Source organism: Mobula birostris, chromosome 9 (assembly GCF_030028105.1).
Source record: "Mobula birostris isolate sMobBir1 chromosome 9, sMobBir1.hap1, whole genome shotgun sequence".
Classification (NCBI taxonomy): Eukaryota; Metazoa; Chordata; class Chondrichthyes; order Myliobatiformes; family Myliobatidae; genus Mobula; species Mobula birostris.
The window spans coordinates 11,673,088-11,691,382 of record NC_092378.1 but is presented as its reverse complement, the minus strand read 5'-3'; the positions used below and the strand labels follow the sequence as shown (position 1 = coordinate 11,691,382).

The following is an 18,295-nucleotide window of genomic DNA, read 5'->3' as shown; positions in this document are numbered from 1 at the left end:
GACTTGAACCCATAACCTTTGATGCCATGTTCAATCAAGAACCTATCAATCTCTGCCTTAAATACACCAACTACCTGGCCTCCACAGCTGCATGTGGCAACAAATCCCATAAATTCACCACCCTTCGGCTAAAGAAATTTCTCCACATCTCTGTCTTGAAAGGGTGCCCCCCCTGTCCTAAGGTTATGCCCTTCTGTCCTCAACTATCCCACTGTGGGAAACATCCTTTCCACATTTACTCTATCTAGGCCTTTCAACGTTTGAAAGGTTCAATGAGATCCCCCCCACCACCCCATTGTTCTGAACTCCAGCGAGTGCAAACCCAGAACCGTCAAATGTTCCACGTATGATAACCCTTTCATTCCTGGAATCTTGCTTGTGAACCTCCTCTCTACCCTCTCCACCCTCTCCAATACCAGCACATCTTTTCTAAGATGAGGGGCCCAAAACTGCTCAAAATACTCAAGGTGAGGCCTCACCAGTGCCTTATAAAGCCTCAGCATGACATCCTTGCTCTTGTATTCTAAACCTCTTGAAATGAGTGCTAACATGGCATTTGCCTTCCTCACCACTTCCTCAACGTGCAAGTTAACCTTTAGGACGTTCTGCTCAAGGACTCCCAAGTTCCCTTGCATCTCAGATTTTTGGACTTTCGATTTTGGATTTTAGAAAATAGTCCGCACATTTATTTCTACTACCAAAGTGCATGACCATGCATTTTTCAACATTGTATTTCATTTGCTACCTTCTTGCCCATTTTCCTAAGCTGCCTAAGTCCTTCTGCATCCTACCTATTTCCTCAACACTACCTGCCCCTCCACCAATCTTCATATCATCTGCAAACTTGGCAACAAAGCCAACTGTTCCACTAAATCATTGGCATACAGCATAAGAAGAAACGGTCCCAACACTGACCCCAGTGGAACACCAGTAGTCACAAGCAGCCAACCAGAAAAGGATCCTTTTATTCCCACTCGCTGCCTCCTACCAATCAGCCAATGCTCTAACCATGTAAGTAAGTTTCCTGTAATACCATGGGCTCTTAACTTGGTAAGCAGCCTCATGTGTGGCACCTTGTCAAAGGCCTTCTGAAAGTCCAAATATACAACATCCACTGCATCCCCTTTATCTATCCTGCTTGCAGTCTCCTCAAAGAATTCCAACAGGCTTGTTGGGCAGGATTTTCCCTGAAGGAAACTATGCTGCCTTTGTACTATCTTGTCCTGTGTCACCAAGTACTCCATCACCTCATCCTTAACAATTGACTCAAACATCTTCCCAACCACTGAGGTCAGGCTAACTGGTCTATAATTTCCTTTCACTGCATTCCTCAAAGAGTTGTGATATGCACCACCTGCTCATACAACCATCCATCACCTGCTTCCGTGGCTTCACGTGACCCTGATCGACGTGCTGGGGAGGGCGGTTTAAGCACCTTGCCCAGGGGTGACCCGCAGAATAGCAGAGGGAAGGAGCACCATTGGTGGAGATGTATCTCCATATCTCCACCCTGCCACCCAAGCAGACGTACTGTTTCTTTATTTGCTACTTAAAATGGGATCATACTACTTATGACCATAAACATTTGAATGTTCAATCTGTCATTACCAGCTTTGCCAGTAACTACCAATTTTTATAATTTTTATAAAATGAAATATTTAATCTTGAAAAAAATTAATGTTACAATTGTTAAACAGCAATCTTAAAAATGAAGATATTCTGATTTTTCAAAATAGACGGTCTTTAACTGCAGTACATTTAATTATAATGGGCTTATGACAACTTCATACCTACAAATAATTAGCGTACAATAGATAATTCTCATGTGGAAATGCGTTTAGATAATTGAAAGTTAGAAATAGGGCACTTGGATCCACTGATGTGGTGTACAAATCTCCTCCTACCCTTCTTCATCTACATTCATCAGCATTCCCTTTCCTTCTTTTCTCCCTTCTGTATTTATCCATTTTTCCTTCTACACACTTCAGTTACCAAGTTTGAATCATTCTAATCATTGCCTGGCTAAAGATATTTCTCTTAAATTATGTCCAGAACTTACTAATAGCTAACAGTTCTATATCCCTTTTAATTATGAAATTATTTGCTCTCCCCCCCCATGCTACCAAGACTTGTGCAATACTGCCTGTTCTACTGGTCTGGGGGTATATGGGGTATCCAGAGAGGATTAGCACCTCTGGTGAAGGGGCTTGCTGGGACAAGTCTGGGGCAGCTCACTCACCTTTGGTCCCCACTGGACACTCAGCTCTCACCTGTGGCTCCAAGTTGCTGCTTGCATGTGACAGTGGCCACACTCTGGTACACCACCTCGACAGGTGGGCTGAACCAGGTGAGGATAGCTGGCGGCCTCATACCCCGGTGAGATAGGGACATGCCTGACCCCGCAGGTGAAGTCAGCTCCAGTGGACTGGGCGGATGAGATCCAACGGCCAGGAAGGTGGTACTGCCACACTCCATGGAGAGAAAAGGGCACGACAAGGCACAGAAGGTGTCATGGTCATCCACTGCAACCAGCGAAGACCCTAGTTTGTGACTCTTGTCTGTACCACTGGACCTGGACTTCTGAGGTCAAGAGAGTTGAAATATCCTAGTGCAATAGCATTTCCACTTTAAAAACTTTCCGTGTGGGTATCCTGTCATCATTGAATACAATGGACAACCACAACTGGTCTACGTTTTTAACCCTCTCGGGCATATAAACCAGCACCTGATATGTTATACATGCAATCGTCTTTATATGACGACATATGATTCTACTGACTGATCATAAAGTATTTGGAGTGTGTACATTTCCAATTAAAATGAGACTTGCTTGCAATTTTTTTGCTTGTATTAGACATTCAGCTTAAAGGAATAAAAAACAGTTTGTTTGCATCGTGTGACCTTCCTTGAAGTAACAGGATCAGCATTGTCAGTTATTACCATATCCACACCACTAGGTGGCGAGAAATAGAATAATTGGAAGTGTTGAATTGAAAACCTACCACTAGGTGGCATCATTAACCATAAAGCAGATTGTTCAGAGTCTATTAGAAACGTAGTCTAAAAATCAGCTTTTTTTTTAAACTTATTCCATTCGGTTTCAAAAAACTGTGCCTCCCCATGCAGGCTGCATGTTAATAGTACGATGCCTCAGAACATACCTTCGGGGTAAACATGTAACGGATGCCATCAAAAGAACCCTTCAGAAGAAGGCCTCGAACCAGGAAGCAGATAAGTACAACGTAGGGAAATAGAGAGCTAAAATACATCACCTGCAAAAAAATGCATGAAGAGACGTTAGTCCACAGCAACACACAAAGACATGAAGACTAATGGCTTGGTAAGTATAATGTAACTAAGTCTGCTTGACTTTGCTATACGGAGCAATACACATGAATCCTGCTGGGCTTTATTCTGTATAGTGGACTTACAGATGAAGAGTAAAAAATAACCATCTTTGAAATGATGACTTCTGGTCCAGTACAACAGACAATATATACCTGTGAATGGATGCTGCGAAAACTCAAGATCACAAGGGCACGGCTAATGTTAGGGGGACATACGTAGAACACAGAACAGAAAACACTACATCACAGTGCAGGTCCTTTGGCCCATGATGTCCTGCCAGCGTTCTAACCTACTCCAAGATCAATCTAACCCTTCCCTCTCACATAGGTCTCCATCTTTCTTTCATCTATGTGCCTACCCAAGAGCCTCTTAGATCTCCCTAAGTTATTTGTGTCTATCCCCAATCCCAGCACTTACCACTCTGTACAAAAAATCTGCCTTTGACATCCCCCTATGCTTTCCTCCAATCACCTTAACATTATGTCCCCTCATGCTAGCTATTACTGCCCTGAGGAAATGAAGCTGGCTCTCCAGTCTAGCCATGCTGGTCTTATACACCTCTATCAATTCAACTCTCATCCTCCTCTGCTCCAAAGAGAATAGCCTTAGCTCACTCAACCTTTCTTCATGGGACATGCTCTCTCAACTACACAGCATCCTGGTAAATCTCCTCTGCACCCCCTCTCAACCTTCCACATCTTTCCTATAATGGGCAACCAGAACTGAACATAATGTTCCAAGTGTGGACTAACTAGCATTATAAAGAGCTGCAACATTGCCTCACAACTCCTGAATTCAATCCCCCTGTTTAATAAACGCTAAAACACCATACACTTCCTTAACCACCCAATCAATGTGCACAGCAACATTGAGGAATCTATGGACATGGACCCTAAGAAATCTCTGTCCTCCATAATGCTGATAATCTTGCAATTAACCTTGTATTCTGCCTTCAGGTTCAACCTTCCAAAGTGAATCACTTCACAGTTTACCTGATTGAAGTCCATCTGCCACTTCTCAGCCCTGCTCTGCATCATACCAATGTCCCATTGTAACCTTCGACACTACATACATCACCAACTATCATGTCATCTGCAAACTTACTGATTCAACCTTCCACTTCATCATAAGACCATAAGACAAAGGAGCAGAAGTAGGCCATTCAGCCCATCGAGTCTGCTCAGCCATTTTATCATGAGCTGATCCATTTTATCCTATTTAGTCCCATTGCCCCGCCTTCTCACCATAACCTTTGATGTCCTGGCTACTCAGATACCTATCAATCTCTGCCTTAAATACACCCAATGACTTGGCCTCCACTGTTGCCCGTGGCAACAAATTCCATAGATTCACCACCCTCTGACTAAAAAAATTTTTTCGCATTTCTGTTCTGAAAGGGCACCCTTCAATCCTGAAGTCATGCCCTCTCGTACTAGACTCCCCCATCATGGGAAACAAACAATCATCTAAGTCATTTATAAAAACCACAAAGGGCAGGAGTTCCAGAAAAGATCCCTGTGGAACTCCAGTAGTCACAGACCTTCAGGCAGAATATACTCCATCGACTGTAATTCTTTAAAAGTAAAAATCTACAAATATTGGAAATCTGAAATCAAAACAGAAAATGCTTGAGAAACTCAGAAGGTCAGACAGCATCTGTGGAGAAAGTCATGGGGCAATGCTTCAAATCTGTAACTCTTAATTAGTGAAGTTAGGGGAGACATGTCTTGACTGTAAACAGAAGGTAACGAGAACAGAAGAGATCACAAATACTTGATCTTATCATCCAACCCCAAATGTTGCTTTTGAACTCTTTTGAAATAAAAAAGGACAAATAACCATAATTAGTTCCTTGGATACAGAACATTTGAGCTAGTTCAACATTAGCCATGCCCTTGTGATTACTGAAATAAGATTATTTCAGTAGTCTTACTAAATGGAAAAATTTGGATTGTTGACATGACATCAGCTCACTGACTATTGAGTGCATGATGTTCTTTTTCCAAGATGCACGGATATATTGAATAAATTCAGTGGGGCTGGATTAATATTATTAATATTACAGGTATTACACTCTGATCTTCAATCCCAAACTAAAATAGGGTGCACTTTGGGTAGCAACAGGAGCAATCGCACCGCTTAAATGCGCCAGCACAAGTACCAGTCTGAAGAAGTACTGGAATTTGTTTGGTGTTCAGTATAGCAATTTTATCAATATCATCAAAACTGATGCCATTGATGCTACTGGACTATTACATGGCCTTTGCAAAACAGAACTTCCCATTCTCTGATGCTATCAAGGATGATCACACAGAAATGTATTATCAGTGCCAGACATGTAATACGGTAGAAAGGAAATGTATAATCCTCCTGCAGTTTGATTCAATTAACATCAGTGTAAATAAGGCACATACTCCTTCACTATGTACCTTGGGGCAGCAAGGATCAATGTTCAAAGTTCAAAGTAAATTTATTAGCAAAATACATACATGTCACCATATACAACCCTGAGATTCAGTTTCTTGCGGGCATACTCAGTAAATCCAATAACCATAATGGAATCAATGGGAGGCCACACCCAACAGCATGGGCAAACAATCAACGTGCAAAAGACAACAAACTGTGCAAATATAAAAGAAAGAACTAACAACAATGATAAATAAATAAGCAATAAATATCAAGAACATGAGATGAAGAGTCCTTGAAAGTGAGTTCATAGGTTGTTTGAACAGTTCAGTGATGAGGCATGGCGGTTAGTGTAACGCTACTACAGCGCTGGCAACCTGGGTACGATTCTACCGCTGTCCGTACGGTCTCCCCTCCCCATGACCACGTGGGTTTTCTCCCAGTGCTCTGGTTTCCTCCCACATCCTGTAGTGGTACAGGTTAGGATTAGTAAGTTGTGGCCACACAATGAAGAATGGCGACACCTACTGGCTGCCCCCAGCACATCCGCAGACTTGGACTGTGTTGACCAACAACCCTTTCTCACTGTATGTTCCCATGTACATGTGATAATCCTGCCATGCCACTGCCTGTGGAATATACATCTGGAAACATAGAACAATCATCATTATGTGCCGTGTCCTATGACATGGGTAACCATACTCTTGACCATGATGATACTTGGCAAATTTTTCTACAGAAGATGTTTGCCATTGCCTCCTTCTGGGCAGTGTCTTTACAAGGCGGGTGACCCCAGCCATTATCAATACTCTTCAGAGATTGTCTGCCTGATGTCAGTGGTCACATAACCAGGACATGTGATATGCACCAGCTGCTTATGTGACAATCCACCAGCTGCCCACATGGCTTCACCTGACTCCTATCAGGTGGCTAAGCAGGTGCTACATCTTGCCCAAGGGTGATTTGCAGGCTGGTGGAGGGAAGCAGCACCTTATACCTCCTTTGGTAGAGATGCATCTTCACCTTGCCACCCTAAGAAACAATGGGTTATTTAAAGAATGTGAAACTAGCCTACAATTGATTGAAGATTGCTTTAAATTGGTTAAGGTTCTTTCTGCTGCAAGAGATTGGCTTTCTGTACATGTGGGTTTTGCAGATCTGGGCAACTTCTTCAAGTTCGTCTAGGCAACAGTTCAATTTCTCTGGCAGGTGTATGGGGTTGAGTGTGATCCGGACCTCTAGAGTGTGAATGGCCTAACTCTGCTTCTATGTCTTATGGAACCAGAAGCAAGGGTTGAGCCGGTTCTACCCTCCGTGATGTTTGCTCAGCTCTGCACTGAACTGAGGGCGTGGCCTACTCCAGCTGAAGTGATGCCTGGTTTCATGTCTGTGCTCTCACTTTTGTTCTGAATGCTATTTGCTTGCTTTTAATGTTTGCACCATTTGTTTATTTTCTCTCTGCACACTGGGTGTTTGACTGTCTTTTTTCAGTGTCTTTGTTTTGTGGCTGCCTGTAAGGAGACGAATCTTAAGGTTATATAATGTATGCACACTTAAATACTAAATGTACTTTGAACTTTAAAGTTCCATTTTGCTTGTCTTGTTCTGTGAAGACTATGGGCATGCTAGGTTGGCACCGGAAGGTGTGGTGCAGTTGCGGGCTGCCCCCAGCACATCCTTAGGTTTTGTTCGCTGTTTTTTAAAAAAAAATTTAATTCAATTTTCAAATTTGATTACATAGAATAATATCTACCCTCCCCCCCCTCCCCTTTGCCCTTCTCCCGGTAACATACCCCTATCTAAAAAAACAAGGAAAAAAATGAAAGAAAGAAAGAAAGAAGGGAGGGAGGAAGGGAGGAAGGGAGGAAGGGAGGAAGGGAGGAAGGGAGGAAGGGAGGAAGGGAGGAAGGGAGGAAGGGAGGAAGGAAGGAAGGAAGGAAGGAAGGAAGGAAGGAAGGAAGGAAGGAAGGTCTCCACATGCTCCATGGGATTCAAAATAAATTTAATATATGTATTTGTTTCTTTCCCCAAAGAACCAACATCTTTGTCATCGGGTTCCGTTCACTGTTAATACAAACAATGCATTTTACTCTATATTTCAATGTACACGTTTCCCAAGAGGACCACAACCTCGTCGTTGGGTTTGGAGGCTTGCGTGCCTCAATGACCCGGAGAGCTATGTTGGCTGGAGTCAGGGCTTTGTGCTTTGGCTCTCGGTAAGGTCCACTATGCCAAACAGGTCAAAAGGTAGAGGCCAGACTAAGAGTGGCACACCGATCCTCCAGGTTTAGGGGTTCAGCTCAGGGCTAACATCCCTGACTGGTCAAAGAAGACTGTTGCAGAAACAGTAACAAAGAACCCTTCTACATCTGAGTGCGACGGTATTCCCGAGCGTCCACCCAGAACTTACATGACTGACAGTTGTGAAAACCGAGCAGAAGCTACTCACAAGGTGAAGGAAGCCCTGAACACTGCCAAAGATGGAGGATCTTTACTGCTGCCCCAAACACCAGCGGCATAACGGGCAAACAATAAGTCAAAGTACACGTGATAAATAAACGATTGTGAATTTTAACATGTATACGGAATGAAATTGTCAACTGCTGTGCAAGGTTTGGGAGTAGGTGGAGCCAAGGCAGCGGATAGAACACATCATTAAACAAAATTATTGTCTTTAGAAATTATTAATCGAGAAGTGCCCACTTAATTATCCGACTCCTCTGTGTAGATGAACAGCTCACGTTGAAGGATTAAGTGAGCATCATTTGTGTGGCTCATGTGCACTGGCCAGATGGCACATCATTAAAATTCTGATTTCTGAGCAGCCAGTGATCACACAACAATGCTTCCGAGCCAACCTCATTTACATCTCGCCTGCTTCACTGTGGGTGCTTTCACAGATGGATGGCCGAGGAACTTTCTTGCTACTAATGGCAACAAATGGCAACAATCAGGATTTGTGTTTCCAAGGGGTAAAATGCTGGCAGTATTAGAACCTAACTCCCAAGAGCAAAACAAAATGGGAACTCCAATGTGAATAAATATTTAGCCTTTGCCAAAAATTTATATGATTGAAATTAATATATAGGTATAAAAAATATGCATTTTTGTCAAAAAAATACATCATTGTTTAAATAATATTTGTTAAAAATTTAGGGGGAACACGAGGGTAAACTTCTTCACTCAAAGGGCTGTGAGAGTTTCAAACAAGCTGCCAAATGGTGGATGCCAGCTTGATTTCCATGTTTAAGAGAAGTTTGGATAGGTACATGAATGGTAGGTGTATAGAAGACAGACCAATAGGAGTAGGTAGTTTAAGTGTTTCTGCACAGACTAGATGGGCTGAAGGGCCCGTTTCTGTGCTGTACTTTTTTTATGACTCTCTATAAGCAGTTTGGACCAGGCAGCTGGCGTAGTGGCATCAACACCAGACTTCGGGACGAAAGGTCCTGAGTTCGAATCCAGCCAGCTGGCTCCCCTGCACGCTTTCCATCTGTGCTGGTTTACGAGCTGGTGAAACTCACCCGGCAGAAGGCAATGGCAAACCACTGCTGTAACTTGCCTCGTATGTGATTCCCCACTACGTCAGAGAGGCACGCCTCTCTGACGTAGTGGGGAATCGACGCTAACGGAGGCAATTAGCATGCGAAGTGGTTTTTCTAGCAGTTAATGCTCTTTCCTCCAAAATGACAGGCAAAGAACCAATGTGTTCTTTATCAATAATGGGAAACGTGATTTTGAAACTGTAGATTTTAAAGACAATTAATACAAATATTATTTTTCCCCAAAAGGCAGCTTTCTCAAGGTAGCAAATTGCCACTGCTAAAGATCCAGATAATGATCATCTACATTTCTGCTAAATCTATCATTACCAATCCCAGAAATATCTGCTGAGCTCTCGATCTGTCTCTTTATTCTTCCTGGTAATACACCTTTAGGAATTATGCTAGAAAATCCTTGCTCAGACCACATACTTATTCTGATATATCTCATGCATTGAATATTCAGGTTATCACCTATGACTGTTACGTTTCTCAGCCAAGTTGTCTCTTCCTATTAGGAACCTGTCTACTGGTAGTCATTCATCAAGTTGTACAAGACTACCCTTCCTAATTTCACATTTTCTAGCCAATCACATCTGTGGGGGAAAATATATTTGAAGTATTAGGTGCTCTTCCACACCCTTGTGCCTCAGCCAAATAGGAAATGAAATATCAATCAATAAAACCAGACTCCTTTCCATTGATTCTGTCTACACTTCTCGCTGCCTCAGAAAAATAACCAGCATAACCAAGAATCCCTCCCACTTAAGACATTCTCTCTTTTTACCCCTTACAACAGGCAGAAGAGATGCACAGTCAGTTCGAAAACATGCACCACTAGGCCTAAGGACTGTTTCAGTCCTGTTGTAAGGCCCTTGAATGGACCTTTTGCATATTAGAGATGAACACTTGATCTCATAGTCTACCTCAGCATGACCCTTGCACCTTATTCTCTATCTGCACAACAATCCCTCTGTCACTGTAACTCTATATTCTGTATTCTGTTATTACCTTTCCCTTGTAATAGCTGAATGCAGCTACATTTTGAAATGATTTGTATGGATGGCACAAAAAGCTGAGATTTTTCACTGTATCTTGGCATATGTGACAATAATAAGTCAATTCAATTCACCTAAAATCTCAGCTCCCATTGTCCTTATCCGCACCTCCCCCTTCCTCCATCTCCCCCTCCAATTTTTACCAATGTCTATAGAATATGGCAATTGTCCCGTATCGGACCGCAAAGCACTCCAGCGGGTGTGAAAACTGCCCAGTGGATTATCGGCACCCAACTGCCCACTATTGAGAACATCTACCATAAACGCTACCTGGGCAGGGCGAAAAGCATTATCAAGGATGCATCTCACCCTAACCATGGACTTTTTACTCTCCTCCCATCCGGTAGGCGCTACAGGAGCCTCCGCTCCCACACCAGCAGGCACAGAAAGAGCTTCTTCCCTGAGGCTGTGACCCTGCTGAACCTCACATCACAGCACTAAGCAGTATTGCATCCGTGTTGTACTGTCTCAGTACTTTTATATTTGTGTGCTGTAGCACTTACTTTTTATTTGCAGTTATTTTGTAAATAACACTATTCTTTGCATTTCTGGTCAGATGCTAACTGCATTTCATTGGCTTTGCATCTGTACTTGGCACAATGACAATAAAGTTGAATCTAATCTAAGAAAGCATTCTCTGTTGCTGTATAGTGACTTGGTAGAGCAACTCTTCTGCATGTGACCTCAAAAAAACAGCAGAGTTGTGGACTGCAGATCACAGGAACGAACCTCCGCCTGTGGACTCTGTACTTCTTTCTGCCTCAGTAAAGCAGCCAGCATAATCAACGGTCCCACCCTTCCCGGACATTCCCTCGTTTCTCCTCTCCCATTCAGCAGAAGATATTCCTCTAGGTACTGTACCTGGCGAAGGTTCCTCTGGGTGCTCTTGTTTCCTCCCACAATCCAGAACATACCGGTTGGTAGATTAATTAGTCATTGTAAATTGTCCTGTGTTTAGGCTAGGGTTAAATCGGGGATTGCTGGGTGGCAAGTTCAAAGGGCCAGAACAGCCTATTCCACACTATGTCTCAATAAATAAGTAAAAATATAAAGTAAGATACAAAAGCTGAAAGGCATGTATTACCGGGCTCGGGGTGGTCTTGTTGAGCCTGGTGGTACACGCCTACAAGTTTTGTATCCCACTGTTTTCAGTCTCCTGAGTGGATCTCTTGTATGATAAGATGAGCTCTTGGCCTCACAACCTACCTCGCTACGATCTTCTACTTTTATCGTTTACCTGCACTGCAATTTTTTGGTAGCTTTTACATTTTATCCTATATTGTTATTGCTTCATCTTATTCTAGCTCAGTTGGCACGTGGCCAAGTGGTTAAGGCGTTCGCCTAGTGATCTAAAGGTCGCTAGTTCGAGCCTTGGCTGAGGCACTTAATCACACAGTGCTCTACGATGACACCGGTGCCAAGCTGTACGAGTCCTAATGCCCTTCCCTTGGACAACATCGGTGGCGTGGAGAGGGGAGACTTGCAGCATGGGCAACTGCCGGTCTTCCATACAACCTTGCCCAGGCCTGCGCCCTGGAAACCTTCCAAGGTGCAAATCCATGGTCTCACAAGACTAACGGATGCCTATTATTCTAGCTCAATGCACTGTGTAATGATTTGATCTGTAAAAAACAGAATGCAAGACAAGCTTTTCACTGTATCTTAGTATATGTGACAGTAATAAACTAAACCAATATCAATCCCTTTATGATTTCCAGAACTTCAAGTACAGTTCTTTTCTCTGCCATACCTGACTAAACCAACTGAGGGTAGCAGGTGGTAGCCTATCCTAGCATGTAAAGTCAGCTCTGGCAGACGGGGCAGATGAGATTAGTAGAAAGATCCAACAGTCAGGAAGGTAGTTCTGCAAGCCTAGGTGAAGAGTGAAGGGCCTGACGAGGCATAGAACAAGTCATGGCCATCCACTGCCACCTCAGTTGTGTTGGTACCATTGGATATGGACCCAGTGCAAAAGCTTTTCCTCTTTAGAAACTCTGCCGCACTGGTTTCAAACAGTCATCATTGGATATGACAGACAACCAATTACTATCTCTAATGTTCAAAATTCAGAGACACCAGTATCAACAGACTAAATTAATGCTGGTGGAAAATACCATCTGTATGTGCTACTTCAAGCAGTCTTGTGCAAAAGTCTTAGGCACATATACAGTTATTTTCCAGGGTGCCTAAATTTTTTGCACAATACTGTAGTAACTTTACAATTTTGCACTGTACTGCTGCTACAAAAAAAAACAAATTCACGACATATGTGAGTGATGATAAACCTGATTCTGATATTGGTCTCTATTCGTGGACTATGAGTGGGAAGGGGGCAGGGAGAAGGAAATTGTGGTTAGGAAAAGGGGAAGTGAAAGGGGAGGGAGCAAGAAGCACCAGAGACATTCTGTAATGGTCAATAAACTGATTGCTTGCAATCAAATGACCTTGCCTGGTGTCTCAGGGCTGGGTGTGTCTGCACCTGCACCCCCCCCCCAGACCCTCCTTCTCTGCCACCTGTCCAGCACCCCTCCCATGGCGCACCACCCTCACTATTTCCAACATTCTTTGCTCTACTTGTTCTCTGCTCCACACTGACAAGTACAGAACTGTGCAAAAGTCTTAGCTATATACATGTACCTAAAACCTTTGCACAATACTGTCGTTCAAAGCAAGCTTCTTCATGTAACATACATGTAATGTATCCACAAGGGGATTCTGACTCCAATGTTAAAGCCTCTCCCTGATTTAGTTTCCCAAATGTGGCATGGTTTAGAAGAGAAGAGACAGAAGTAAAAAAAATGCCCAGTGGCGTTAAGGGAAGGAGATAGATCCCATTGAGGGAGTGAAAGAGAGCTAAATTTATGACAGCTGACATTGTTGTGGAAGGAAGGACAGCTTCTCTGTTTGTCCCTTAATTCCAGCAGGACAACCAATTACCTTTGGTTGTCATGGTGACAGTTGGGCACCAATGTGAAAATAGCCAACTGCTTATAGGCTGCCTACAACTTAATCTGCCAAGGCAAAGAGCAAGGATTTTATGGCAAAATCTAAAACGTGTGAGGGTCAAACTGAGCAGAAGATTTCAACCATGGTAATATTGATTAGCGACAGGCATCTTGAAGCCCTTAAGGCTATGCATTCTAATGATACCAAAACATCATGAATTTGAATTTCTTCCTGATTTTCCCTACTGGAATTAATGATCCCTTGAGGTCATCCTATGATGAAATTCTCCTAACTTGTACTCTCAATGGTGTGTGGATAGTTTAGGTAACTAACATTGCAATGCTGCTTGACCTAAGAATGGCACTGAGCTGTACTCACTTGAATGTTTTAATTACTCCGGCCTGATTCTATTTAGAATCCACAGCCGTAAATTGGAGGTCATGGAGCCTGAAACTATCTCGCCCTTATTCTGATCCCTTCACATACTTAGGGACTAGAATGGGGGTAAGATAGATACAATTGGCATCAGGAGGCACCAAGGTGCTCTATCGTAAATGGGCAAGGGAAAGGAGTAACATCTGTGGAAAATGGATAGAGAAATAACCATTCAAGTTGAGAGAACTCTCTTATGGAGGAATGGGTCTAAAGAGATGTTTAAGACCATAAGAGATAGCAGCAGAATTAGGCCATTCAGCCCATTGAGTCTGGTCCATCATTTTCATCAGGGCTGATCCACTTTCCCTTTCAACCTCCTTAAGGTCTTATGCAGGGAAAGGTCTATGCAGAGTGGAATTACATCTCGACTCAGAGGATCAAAGCTCTAGCCAGGTTTAAAAAATTTCTTTCTGGCACTGTTTTGTTAGAGTCTGAAACAATAAGTTAGCAGTAAAATCTGTATGTAAGATTTATCCTTATTCAAACTCTAACAGATATGTGAACCGCCAAGCAGGTGATGGCAAAAAAATTAGATATAATACAAACCCAAACATTATGTTGCTCAAAAAGCTCCACATGATTTTGTTCATACTCAAATCATGAATACACCATCAACTCGGCAGAGCAATGATGAAAAGTGTTTGAACAGCAAGTTTTTGTTTGTTTGGAAAAGAGTGAACTAGCTCAGCAGCTTTGCTTAGTTTGTTCAAGCTGAGAGTACTTCAGCTGAACATTAAAGTGCAAACTTTGGATATACATTGCGTAGACATTGCTTTTCACTCAGGGATACCCAGAAAACTGTGGGTATTTCCTTTTGCGGATTAAAGCATCCATTAATCGCCGATTGAAGCATCAAGGGAGATTGAAACATCAAGGTGAATGCAGAAGGTGAGGGAGGGCTCAGTGACAACTGCCTGCCTTTTGATCACTGATGGGTTCCCTCTGCTGCCAGAAAGGGAGACTGTGTGCGCAGTGGGTAGGCCACTGTGTTCAAGTGGTCTCTCTCTCTTTCAATGGTGTTGGGGGATGTTACTGAGGTTCTGCATTTATGGATTGGACTATGGACTATGGATGTTTTAAATCTTATGGTTTTTATATTCTGTGTTTCACCCATTCTTTTCTCTTGGGTTTTTTTTTTGTGTGGGGTGAGGAGGATTTGGGCATAGATGTTCTTGTTGCGTTTTGTTTGGTGGAGTGGGGTTTGGGGGTTGATGTTCTTGTTAGCATTCTATTTTGTGTGGGAGGTTGAGTTTGATGTTTATCTTTGAATGATTTCCATGCTTTTCTTTGTTTCATTTCTATCTGGAGAAGATGAATCTCAGAGTTGCATTGATACTTTGATAATAAATTAGCCTTTGAACCTTTTCTTGCTTCAAATTTTGACAAATCCTTTCCTCCTACATTTGCTGCTCAACCCTTTGATTTCCTCCAGTAGATTGTTTGCTGCGTGATTTACATTCAACTTTGCTAAATGCATGGTATGGAATTACAACGGACAACAGAGATTTGGTTCCTGAATACTTTTGGATGTATCTTATTGATCTTGGGCTGCTGATCATGAAAATCAGTATGAAATTTCCCTATTGTGCACCATTTTTAAAAAATCTCCTATATTTGTTATTCTAACTCATAATTCAAGTCAGAGTAATTGATACCAAGATTAAGAAAGGCATCTTTGTTGGTCCACAAATCAAACTGGATATCAATGACAGGCAATTCAAGGAACTTCTAGTGGGACTGGAGAAAATTGTATGGAAGGCATTCAAGGATGCTGCTGAAAATTTTCTTGGCAATTACAGAGCGGCAAACTAGGTGTAGCTGGTTGGCAACATGTCTCAAGCATACAAAACCATGAAGTGCAACATGTCACTAAAGATTCATTTTTTGCATTCCCATTTAGACTTCTTCCCTGCAAATCTTAGCCCTGTCAGTGACGAGCATGGTGAAAGGTTTCACCAGGACATTGTGGTCTTGGAGAAACGGAATCAGGGCAACTGGACTCTTAAGCAAAATTTATCACCAAAGCATTTTTAGCTTAGTTGAACAATTGCAAACCGTCAGCGCTGTTTTGCAATTAAACATATTGTATTCAATAAAAGCTACATTTTTGTTTCTCTAAGTTCCTACATGATACAAGTAGTCTGCAATTATATTTGTGTTCAGCTTCTAGCGGTCTATCCTAAACAAAAAGAAATCCTGAGGAAGCAGCACTTTTGAAAAAATGTGTTGTCCACTGCAATGTACCCTGCCTCTGAAATTCATTCCACTGACTTTATGACATGAATTTCAGAGCAATATCAGAAGACATTAATGTTACTTCGTGATGTATTTATCGATAAAGATAGTGGTTAAATAAATCTTTTAAGTTGACGGTATATAATTTAAGAAACAGTGATAACAAACAGGGACACTTAAACAGGTTGGCAATCAGTTTTGAATCCACTTCATTTTATTGCTGAAAGCTTGTATTGCTACCTTTTAAGGGCTGTGATCATCCAATTTCCAGACTAAATAATGTATTTAACAGATAGAACAAAGAGCACAACGAATGTAATCCTTTGATTTGACATCGGTTGAATGAGCTCTCACTCCACATACACTATTCAAACTCTTCCCTTCTGCTTGATAACAAATACACATTATCATTCATATTTAAAAATGTGTTTAGAAAATAAGTATGTTGGCTAACTGTAAAACAGCCAAAATTAAAGATAATGACCTTACTAAAGATATTCGTGACAGGTAATGATAACAAAACCACCAACCTTTCCAGAAGATTGAATGCCTTTGATCATGGCAAGACACACCATAAACCAAGCGATGAATAGGCAAATACTCATCTTCCAGTTCAGGCCCTCACTCTCAGAAATGGAGTCAGATATGTCCAGCGCTTCTCTGTACCAAAAGTAGGTTGTGGCGGAACTCTTTTCACATTCAGGAACAACAACTGAGACAAACAGAAGGACATCACTTTACTTCCATCACTGAGTGCAATATGTGAGTCATAGGCATAGGATGAATCAAAAAGATTGCAAATGCTGACACTCTAAAACAAAAGAAGAAAATTCTCAAAGAAATCAGGAGGCCAGGTTGCATCTGTGGTAAGTGAAATAACCAACATTTCAGGTGAGGGACCGTTCATCAGATCTAAAAAGGACTCAAAACAAGCTTATAAAGCTGCAGGAAGGGTGAGAGTGTTTGTCTCTTGGTGTAAAACTCTGGGTAACCATGGGGATAATCTGTAAACAAGGTGTTCTGCTCAGTGCGTGAAGGGGAGTAGTTTGAGTTGAGAACATTACAGGAGGCCATAGACAATTGAGAGTGGGATGAGGAGTTAAAATGGCAGACAATGGAAGCTCTGGTTCACCTGGTACACTCAACATGGAAGCTCCTATCTCAATCTGCATTGATTTCTCCCATGTAGAAGAGTCCACATTGTGAGCAGTAAATGCAGCCCACAACATTGGTAGTTTAATTTGCTTACTGAGATACAGCGCGGAATAGGCCCTTCTGGAGCCTCGAGCCACACCACCCAGCAATCTCCTGATCTAATCACAGGACAACATTACAATAACCAATTAACTAACCCACCAGTACACCCACGCAGTCACAGGGAGAAATACAAGCTCCTTTCAGACAGCAGTGGGAATTGAACCTAGGTCGCTGGTAATGTAAAGCGTTATGCTAACCACTACACTACCATACCACCAATGGGCACTGGTAAATGTGTAAGTGAATCTCCTGCTTCACCTGAAAACACTGCCTGGCCCCTGGACACTGGAAGGAACGAGGTGGAAGGTCAAGGGTCCCGTTCCTACTCTGATCTATCAGTCTGTGACCTCTCTACCGTCATTGTGAGAGCCAATATAAGCTTGAGGAACAACACTTCATCTTCCACCTGGATACAATGCAGCCTTCTGGAATCAATATTAGATTCCGCAACAACAAACAACCTGCTGGAAGGACTCAGTGGATGAAGCAGTATCATTGGGAGGAAAGAAAGTGTCAACAGTCCAGGTCAAAACCATTCTGGTGCTGGGTTTTGACTGAAATATCGACCATTCCTTTCCTTCCACAGAGACAACTTCACACAGCAGGTTACTTGTTGCTCCAGATTCCAACATCTACGGTTCTGTGTCTCTCCAGTGAATTCTTCAACTTCCGCTAACTTTATTTCTTGGTCTACATCAGTCATATATTTGCAATTTTAGCCCAGCGTGTTTCACATTTCCTTCCTTTGCTTCTCTCTGGAGTGGAGACTGTGTCCAGTCTGACCTGCTGAGGTAGTCCCCTTACCCTGCACTTTGCAACCCCCATATTCTTTTGTCTATGTTCTTCCCCTCTAGCTATTCCCATATACTCACTGACCAGATAACCTTATGCCCCTGGTCAGCCTGGTTTTAGTCTCTAAGAGACATCCCTCTGCCATTCTTCCTGCAGCTTTACAAACTTCTGATATTTAATTTTCAGCTCTGGCGAAGGGCCTCTGATCTGAAACATTGACTCTGCTTCTCTTCCCACAGATTCAGCCTGACCTGCTGAGTATTTCCAGTATTTTTG

General features: G+C 42.4%; 1 protein-coding gene across 1 annotated transcript in view; it reads right to left on the bottom strand.

Moving 5' to 3' along the window:
- Positions 1-18,295, bottom strand: part of slc6a15 (solute carrier family 6 member 15) — a 48,799-nt gene that overhangs the window by 16,188 nt on the left and 14,316 nt on the right. Inside the window, exons 5-6 of the mRNA XM_072269328.1 lie at positions 16,501-16,682; positions 3,162-3,272 (exon numbers count right to left, since the gene is read on the bottom strand). Coding sequence (XP_072125429.1) covers positions 3,162-3,272; positions 16,501-16,682 — 293 coding nt within the window. The remainder of the gene's footprint in view (positions 1-3,161; positions 3,273-16,500; positions 16,683-18,295) is intronic.